This window comes from Trachypithecus francoisi, unplaced genomic scaffold (genome assembly GCF_009764315.1).
Source record: "Trachypithecus francoisi isolate TF-2019V2 unplaced genomic scaffold, Tfra_2.0 Lachesis_group17, whole genome shotgun sequence".
NCBI classification, from domain to species: domain Eukaryota; kingdom Metazoa; phylum Chordata; class Mammalia; order Primates; family Cercopithecidae; genus Trachypithecus; species Trachypithecus francoisi.
In genome coordinates, this window is record NW_022681462.1 from 25,133,587 (window position 1) to 25,143,118 (window position 9,532).

A 9,532-nucleotide genomic window follows, 5' to 3' on the forward strand; every position below is an offset into this window, starting at 1 on the left:
AGGAGAATCGCTTGAACCTGGGAGGTGGAGGTTGCAGTGAGCCGAGATCACACCACTGCACTCCAGCCTGGGTGACAAAGTGAGACTTCATCTAAAAAAAAAAAAAAAAAAAAAAAAAAATTCGAGGGCAGAAAAGGGGAAGGGAAGGAGAACCTAGGAAGAAAGAAAGGAAAGCATGATGTCTCTGAAGTTGTTAGAAAGACTTCAGCTTGTCGGTGTGTCTGGGCTGCTGGGAAGCTTGTTAATAGAAAGTCTAGTTAGGGGATGGTTGCATTAGCCTTAAGGGTTAAAAAGGAATTGGATTTAAGTTGTATGAAGAAGGGAAGAATTTCTCTGATTCCTCTAGCACCCCCGTCCTTTGTCCCCTGGAGACTGGTGCACTGTGACAGAGGGAAGAGAGGCCAGGCTAGAGACCAACTGTAGCCAGACAACTCATGTCTGTGCTAGTGACAACTATGTTGATCATAGAATGAAGGCCTGATTGGAGATGGGAAGAGGCTGCAAACTATAGTTGGAGGAGCTGGCCCTGGTTCTTTACTGTAGTATCATCGCTGATTTATGGATGTTGTATATGGCACTGCAGGACCAAACTAAAAACTGGCATCATAGAAAAATCTTTTATAGACCACAAGGGAGTACAAGAATGGGTTTGGCAAAGTTGAGAGAATGGGGAGCATGTCAGTCCCTCTCCAATCAATAAGAGAAGGTTAAGGAAAGAGTCCTTCCCTATGTAGACTGTGGTTTACCCCATTCTCTCCATTCCCAGCCTACCATTTCTTGGGACTCACTTTCCAGGGTTTATATTTAACCCTAAACTTTGGGCTTCTAAATCTATCTGGGTGCTTTGGTGCCACCCTGAGGGAGAATCTAATGTGATGAGATGAACCCAGCTCCATTCCATAGGCAGGCAGGTCACTGCAGGACACAGGGATCTCTGAACTCCTGGACTGAGGATGATTCGCTCCCTGCTGAAGAATCTGCCATTCCTTCCCTTAGCTGGTTCAGGAGGTCTCTGCTCTCACTGGGAGGCAAGTTACTCAGGAAGTATGGAGGGGCCAATTCCACCAGCCTAATAGAGAGAGTCGTAATTAGATGATCTGCATCTTCTCTTTCTCTGTCTCTCTCTTTTAGAGACAGGGTCTTGCTCTGTTGCCTGGGCTGGAGTTCAGTGGCATCATCATAACTCACTGTAGCCTTAGACTCCTGAGCTCAAGTAATCCTCCCACCTCAATCTCTGAAGTAGCTGGGACTACAGGTGCACATCACTATACCCAGCTAATCTTTTTAAAATAATTTTTGTAGAGACAGGGTCTCAGTATGTTGCACTGGGTGGTTTCAAACTCTTAGCCTCAAGCACTCCTCCTGCCTAGGTCTCCAAAAGTGCATCTTCTCTTATGTTGCAGACTTTTAAACTTCTCACCAGCCCTTCCACAATTCATTTCTCTTCAGATCATGTTTTTACTAACCACTAAGATCCCTTCTTCTGTCTCTCTAACTCCCCAGCCATAATTTTGGCCCCAGGGAGAGGAATAGGCAGTGTAGGAGGATGTCAGGGAACTCACATCTGTGGTTCAATCTCAGAAACAATGGAAAGGCAGTTGTCTTTGGATATGGTGAAATTGTGGTAGAGCACCCACGGTGGGGGTCTGGCAGGAGCTCTACGACTTCGGTAGCAGCAGTATGAGGAGAGCTGGGCCACATGCTTATGGGTTAGGAGTAGGTAATTTCCGGTCCCGTCTGTGTCTCTGGCCACCTTATTGAAAGGCAAAAATATTGATGGAATAAATAAAAGGGAAGAGGCAGACAGTAGAAAAAAAGAAAAGGGGACTGATAAAGTAAGGGTGGTGCGAGTATTAAAAGTAAAGCATTACCTCTAGGTGTTGTCTGGTCTCTACTATACCTCATGGCATTTTCCACAGCCCCTTGTGCCCCAAATCCTCAAGGGAAAAGTCCTTTCTGGATCTAAAGAATCTTTTGAATGGCCACCTGGATGCTGATTTCAAAGTGGCTTACCAATATTTGTTCTCTTTGCCTTTTGCTCCTTTGATCATCCTCACCCCCACCCTTTCCTCTAACCTTGAGAAAGTATCCTGACACCAGTGCTTTCTGAAGGTCTCTGCGATTCTGCTCAGAGCCAAAGGCTGGTAGGGACAAGGGAAGTTCAATTCGTTGCATGAGTTCTAGGAGCTCTCCCCGAAGTTTATGGGCTTGGCACAATGCTGCCCAATTCAGACCTCGAGCCTGGCACCAAGCCTCATCTGCTCCACCTAGGAGAGGAAAGGGACCAGCTAAACTAAAGTCCTTGAGACCCCTGAAATAACCCAACCCTTAGCCAAAGGTCCTCCTCTTTCTGAGCATAGAGATCTGTCAGCTGGCTGCATAACATTTCCCCTCTTTGGACAATCTGGGATTCTATAAGAGGATGCAGAGCTCACTTTGTATAAAGGCTTCATACACCTGGATCAGAGAACTGTGGTCACCATCCGTGTGTTCCAGGGCCCGACGCAGGGCAGCTTCTTCTGCACTGAGTGGAGGACGGGTAAACCCAGGGGCAGCTGGAGGCAGAAGAGCGGAAGGTAGAATCTGCCATTTGGGAAATGGGAAGGGATAGTAGTACAGGTGGAATGCTGAAAAGGCCGAAGTGTCCCTTTGGGAACTTTATTCAAAAGACATAGATAACTTCTAGGTGTTATGCACTTTATTAAACGTTGAGGATAAACAAATGAAATGCAGTCTCTGCCATCAAGGAGCTTCAAGTCTGGTGGGAGAAACCAACAGGTAAGCAGACTTGATAAGCATGATAGCTGTTTGTGTATGGTACTGTGGAAACAAAGAGGAGGATAACTAATCAAGGCTTTATGGTGAGCATGTGAGTGATGTAACAGAAAAGGATGAGGACCCTTGGGCTAGTATTTGAAATTTGAGTAGGAATTAGCAGAGAGGAGAAGGGGCAGGGAGTATGTTTTAGACTGTGGCAACAGCATGGCACATAAGTTAATAACATAGCATATTTGGGGAACTGCAAGCCATCTGGGATGGGTGGAGGGAATGAAATGACATGTTGCAGAATGGCAGGAGATAAAGCTGAAGAGGTAGGTATAGGTAAGGTCATGAGAGGCTGGAGTACTGAGGAACTATCTTCAAGGTAAAGAGTAGCTGTAGAGGAAGAGTTGTGTTTTTTTTGTTGTTGTTGTTTGTTTGAGACAGGGTCTCACTATCTTGCCCAGGCTAGAGTGAAATGACGTGATCATGGCCCACTGCAGCCTCAACCTCCCAGGCTTCAATGATCCTCCTACCTCAGTCTCTTCAGTAGCTGAGACTACATGCTACCACACCCGACTAATTTTTTGTTTTTATAGAGACAGGGTCTCACTATGTTGCCCAGGTTGGTCTCAAACTCCTGACCTCATATGATCCTTCCATCTCAGCCTCCCAAAGTGCTGAGATTACAGGCACAAGCCACTATGCCTGGCTGAAGAAGAGTTTTTTTGTTTTTTTTTTTTTTTTGAGACGGAGTTTCGCTCTGTTGCCCAGGCTGGAGTGCAGTGGCCGGATCTCAGCTCACTGCAAGCTCCGCCTCCCGGGTTTACGCCATTCTCCTGCCTCAGCCTCCCGAGTAGCTGGGACTACAGGCGCCCGCCACCTCGCCGGCTAGTTTTCTGTATTTTTTAGTAGAGACGGGGTTTCACTGTGTTAGCCAGGATGGTCTCGATCTCCTGACCTTGTGATCCGCCCGTCTCGGCCTCCCAAAGTGCTGGGATTACAGGCTTGAGCCACCGCGCCTGGCCTGAAGAAGAGTTTTAAAGTAAGAGAGTCCATGTGTCTGAAAAAGTTCACACTAGTAGTTAGGAGGTTACTGAGGAAATCCAGCTGAGCAATGAGGAGGACCTACCATTGGCAGATCCTGCCTACCATATTCACTGGAAGTGAATATGGAGAAGGGCAGATGAGTGAAATAACCTGGAGAAAGACTGGTCTAGAGTGATGGTAGCAGAGCAGCAGGATAATAGCATTATCTGAATCTGAGACTCTAGAGAGAGGAAAAGATTTTGTGGTGATAGTGGCAAGGGAGTGGTTTAATAGAGCATTTGAGTTCAGTTCTGAGCTGAGGTACTGTTAACTATTCTGGTAGAAATGTCCATCAGGGGCTGGGTGCTGAGGCTCAGGCCTGTAATCCCAGCAGTTCGGGAGGCTGATGTGGGTGGATCACCTGAGGTCAGTACTTTGAGACCAGCCTGGCCAACATGGTGAAATCCCGTCTCTACTAAAAATACAAGAATCAGCTGGGTGTGGTGGTGCATGCCTGTAGTCCCAGCTACTTGGGAGGCTGAGGCACGAGAATTGCTTGAATCTGGCAGAAAAAGGTTGCAGTGAGCCGAGATCATGCCATTGCACTCCAGCCTGGGTGACAGAGTGAGACTTTGTCTCAAAAAAAAAAAAAAAAAAAAAAGAAACGTCCATCAGGAATTGGGGTATACTCTCTCTCTGTTTCTCCCTCTCTCCCTGTCTCCCCCTCTCCTCATTCCTCTCTCTGTCTCTCTCTCTGTCTCTCAGATTCAGAAGAATGGTATTGGGTGAGAGATACAAGGCACAAGGTTTGGAAATGTTAAGGCTAAAGGTAGCACTTCAAACCATGGTTGTGGATAAACTTGCTCAGAGAGTTCAGGGAATAGAAGACAAAAGAGGCAAGAATAGAACCCTGAGGACCAATTTACAATGGATAACAAGAGGACAAAGAGCTCAAGGAAAAGATAAAGGGGATGGCTAGAGATGTAGGATGAAAACCATGAGGAGCAGCATTACAGAGGCCTAGGGAGGAGGCAGTTTCAAGGTGAAGTGGTCAGCAATCTCAAGTATAAAAGAAGGTCATGAATAAGGGCTCAAAAGTATCCACTGGATTAGGTACCTGGGAGGTCACTGGTGAGTTGAAAGCTGTTGCACTGGCATGGTAGACCTGAAGCTGGAGTGCAGTAGGTGAGCAATACACCAGTTAGAATAGGATAGAAATCATGCTGCATAGCTGAAGGGGAGGATAGGGTTGAGGAAGAGGGGTGTGTGAGTTTTAGCAATAACAGATTAGGAGAGATTTAAGCATGCTGGGGGCAAGAACTAGCAGAGAAAAAAGGCTAAAGAGACAAGAGGGAGATAGGTGACTAAGCCTGGTTCTTTAGGCATTGTGAGGGGTGGCAACTGGAGCAGAGAGGAAAGGGCTAGCCTCAGGAGCACCAAAACCCAAGGGGAAGGGCTGAAGTGGCTGCAAGAGCTACAGATTTACAGCAGGGATTTATACCCGTGAGCATGGCAGCCAGGGTGAGCATCTCGTCCACACAGTCAAACTCGCATGAGGCCAGCAGGGCTTTGGCCAGCTCAGGGGCCAGAGGGAATTCTGATAGTATGACGCCTAGATCTGACAGGTCCCCATCATCATCCAGGGCTGCCAGATAGTCTAAATCTTCCAGGGCTTGCATCAATGCTTCTGGAGCTGGTGAGGAAACAGGGCTTACAGGATGTGAAATTTCAGAACTGGGTGGTCAGATGGCAATACTTGGGCAGGAGAGGTACTCACCAGGCTGGTCCAGGAAGTGACACTCCCCTGGCTCTGCAATCTGTCTCCTTTTTAGTAGTAACACCAGGGAGCACAGATTCTCCTCACACACCCTAGGTTGGGGCAATGGTGGAGCTTCTAGTTCTAAGAAGGACTTAGGATACAGGCAGAGGCAGGATCCTGAGAAGAAAAAGACCTAGGAAAGACCACTGTAGATTTCTCAGGGCTTGCATGTTGGTGACTCTTGGGTTTTTTATTTCAGTGAGGGCAAAGGCTCTTACCTGGTGGGAACCCTCTTGCTCGCAGTCGTCTTGCCTCTGCCTGACACTTGCTGATTGGCCTCAACACTTGGAATTCTGCTCGGATCCTAGGATTGTAAACCTGTTGCCCGTGCCCCAACCAAGGCCAAGACAGATCAGAGTGGGCCATTTCTGTCTTTACTACCCCACCGCCATCTCTCTCTCACTCACACTTCGGAGCTCCAGTCCTGAGTCGATGACATGTTGGATGGAAGGGAGGGAGAAGGAGAAGTCAGCCAGCCAGTGAGTGACCACAACCTTTCGGGCATCCATGTCCTCATATACAGCCTGAACGGCTTGTCCACAGTCTGGGTGAAGGGGCAGTACTCGTGGTGGAAGCCTTTGGAGAGGCAGGGACTCTACCTCCCTGGACAAGGATTCACAGCAGAGGGAAATTTCCTGAGGAGAAGGGTGGGACATTAGGGCAGTTCTCACCTTTTTGGGGTCACAGATCCCTTTGAAAGACTGTTGACCTGTAATCCCAGCACTTTGGGAGGCCGAGACGGGCGGATCACGAGGTCAGGAGATCGAGACCATCCTGGCGAACACTGTGAAACCCCGTCTCTACTAAAAAAAAATACAAAAAACTAGCCGGGCGAGGTGGCGGGCGTCTGTAGTCCCAGCTACTCGGGAGGCTGAGGCAGGAGAATGGCGTGAACCTGGGAGGCGGAGCTTGCAGTGAGCTGAGATCCGGCCACTGCACTCCAGCCCCGGCGACAGAGCAAGACTCCGTCTCAAAAAAAAAAAAAAAAAAAAAAAAGAAAGACTGTTGAAAGTTATGGCCCTTCACTCTGAGAAAATGCAAATATTCATAAAGTTGAAGGTTTTATAATTTCAGGGGTTCACTGAATCACAAATCTCTGCATTAAAGGGAATAAAAAAGTGAGTGGTAAACCTCTTTACTCTGAAATCCTCAAGTTTTTCTCTGGGACCCCAGGGGAGAGTAAATACTGCAACTCTACTGTTCCTAACAGGCATTGCTCCCATTTGCATTCCCCAGGACTAGAAGATGATGGGTACCTCCTTTTGCAGGGTTTTTTTTTTTTTTACCTCCTCACTGGGCAGGTACACTAGCACATCTCCTGGAGCCTCCTTCCGACACAACTCAAGCACTGCTTGGCAGGCAGCTTCCACTCGATCAGGGGGGATGGTGTCCCGATAGATGGGGGAAGGTCTCTCACCAGCCTCTCTGGGTATATGCACAATAGGAGGATTGCCCCAGAAAGCTCGGAGCTTAGGTTCAAGGGCTGGGTCAGTAACCACAACCACTCTGAGGTCCCCCGGAAGGTTTTCCAGCCTGGCATCTTGCAGTAGCCCCTGGAGTGAATCTGATGCCACCGACCGCTCCTGAGCCTCATCTAGCACCAGCACGCCCCAGACTCCAGTGCCCCGGGTCGAGGCCACCTCCTGCAGAAGCAGCCTGTCCCAGCAGAACCTGTTGACATTGGTAGTGGGCAGAGGAATCAGTGTGGACACTGACCAGCCACACAAGCTCAGGGGAACTTCTCCCCAAGGGACATAGATTTTGGTATTGAAGGTCAGAAAAATTTGCTGTGACTTCCTGAGTCTGTGGACCCATAACTGTGACCCCACAACCCCACTGAGAACACTTTGTTCACAAGGTATACTCCAACTGGGAAGTGACATTTTTCTGATGAGAGTTAGGCTGAATGTCTGTGGCCCCTGGCTGGGATTCAAGGGCTTAATTTAGCGATTGTACCACACACAATTTAGAGTGAGTGGCAGTCAGGCACGGTGGCTCATGCCTTACACTTTGGGAGACCGAGGTGGGCGGATCACTTGAGCCCAGGAGTTTGAGACCAGCCTGGACAACATGGCAAAAAATATAAAAATTAGCCAGGCGTGGTGGTATGCGCCTGTCATCCCAGTTACTTGGGAGGCTGAGGTGGGAGGATCACTTGAGCCCGGGAGGTTGAGGCTGCAGTGAGTTATGATTGTACCACTGCACTCCAGCCTGGGTGACAGAGTGAGACCCTGTCTCCAAAATAAATAAAATAAAATAAAAAAGAGTGAGTTGGGCTGAGGGAGGGTATGGTGAGATGCCAGAGGAATGGGTTTGTTTCTACGGAGTGAGGGGAATTAGATTTGGGTAAGGCCTGCAGAGGCCCCCACCTGAGCAGGGTGTTGGGCCCTGTGCAGTCCTCCTGAGGGATGCTGTATCCAACCTCATGACCCAGGGTCAGGTCCATCTCATCAGCAACCCTCAGAGCCAGGCTCCGGGCTGCAAGAGGGTAGGGCTGCGTGACAGTAACCTGTCCTTTCTGGAACCCTCTGGCCAGCACAAACTCTGCACACCACTGAGGGATCTGGGATAGAAGTAGGGAAGGACAACCAGTGAGGAAGATGTAGGACTTCAGTCAGAAGTGCTCAGCGAACTATGGCCACTTTAATCTTTCTATATTTGGGGAGTCCCCTGGTCTTTCACCAGCCTCCTGGGCCAGCCTAACCCATCCCATCTCTCTTTGTTCACCTTCCTCATGACCCCACGAAGCCCAGTACCCCCAGTGCCCAGGGAAAGGCCAATTCCCTAGCTCCTCCCTTTGTCCACTCCCAGAATCAGCCTGCCCCCACAACCCCCACCACACCTGGGTGCTCTTGCCAGAACCAGGCTCCCCAGACACCAGCACCACTCCAGTGGGGTTACTCTCCAACTGCTCCAAGAAGGCAAAGCGAGCAGCCCAGATGGGCAAGGCGTGGCGCTGCTCCAGCAGCTCATAGTAGCGGGAAGAGAAGGGAAGCCCATCAAAGGGGTTCACAGCCAGTTCAGATTCCCCAGGACTTGGGCCATACTCTTCTGCCAGCCTGAGAGGCTGAGAGGCCATGGTGGCTCTCTGGCAGGACCTGCAGAAGGCAGAGCAGCCAGTAAGGTCATATTTGGTGACTGACACCATCTTCCCACCTCAGCCCTGATCCTTAACCTCTACCTTCGGTTGATCATGCTCTGGGGCCCACCCTTCCCAGCATTTCCTGCGAGGAAACAGTGCTAGGTATTTTGATAAGGGGCTACTGAGAGTTAGTCGACAGTCCCTATAGTCAGGTAGTAGAAACCTCCCTGATACTAGTACCCTGTCGGCAGGTAGTAGGAATCTTACTTAGGCAGGGATCCTCAAGGGCAGTAGAAATTATGTGAGACCTAGTAACCTGTGGGAAAGTCCTGAAGGGAAAAGGATAAAGAATATAGGGGGTGGGGAGAGGAACAGCAGTCCAAGTGATCCTGGATTCAAACCTGCTTGCAGCTCTAGGACGTGTCAGGACGGCAGCCAGCTCCAGACCCACGTAGTCACCACCAACCCTGACCGTGTGAAGTACAAAGGTAAATTCCGGCTCTACCTCAGGGCTAGGCTCAAACTTCAAATCCTGAAGCCTGCTTTTGGGGTGGGGCTATTTGCCCCACCTTATTTAACCTAGTCAGGAACCTATGGAAAACAGGCTTCAGCCACCACACTGAGCATGTGTGAACTCTACAGATGATGTGTAGTGTGCTTATGAAAGGCATGCTGGGACTTGTAGTTTTGCAGCAGCTTCGTCCAAAACCTGGGCTGATCACCCAAGCTGGGTCTTCAGTTCAGTTACACTTCCTTAATTTATCACTCATCGCTTGGCATGAGGAGTTGATTTTAGACAGTTGCAGTCTGACTACCCCCTTCAAATGTACAAGAAGACTCTC

The 9,532-nt window shown here is 49.2% G+C and overlaps 1 protein-coding gene across 4 annotated transcripts; it reads right to left on the reverse strand.

The window, feature by feature from the left end:
• Window positions 1-598: 598 nt before the first annotated feature.
• DQX1 (DEAQ-box RNA dependent ATPase 1) lies at window positions 599-9,467 on the reverse strand. Of its 4 annotated transcripts, XM_033175215.1 has the most exons (13): window positions 8,790-9,467; window positions 8,451-8,706; window positions 7,978-8,171; window positions 6,895-7,279; window positions 6,016-6,243; window positions 5,827-5,926; window positions 5,567-5,725; window positions 5,291-5,482; window positions 4,907-5,020; window positions 2,436-2,555; window positions 2,077-2,267; window positions 1,563-1,753; window positions 599-1,069 (listed from the first exon to the last, which is right to left on the reverse strand). In XM_033175215.1, the coding sequence occupies exons 1-13, from the start codon at window positions 8,801-8,803 to the stop codon at window positions 913-915; spliced, it is 2,301 nt and encodes a 766-aa protein (XP_033031106.1). In that variant the 5' UTR covers window positions 8,804-9,467; the 3' UTR covers window positions 599-912. The 4 variants fall into 4 exon arrangements, with proteins under 4 accessions (XP_033031106.1, XP_033031108.1, XP_033031105.1 ...); XM_033175217.1 differs by lacking the exon at window positions 4,907-5,020 and having other exon boundaries at window positions 9,092-9,467; XM_033175214.1 differs by having other exon boundaries at window positions 8,451-9,467.
• Window positions 9,468-9,532: the final 65 nt, after the last annotated feature.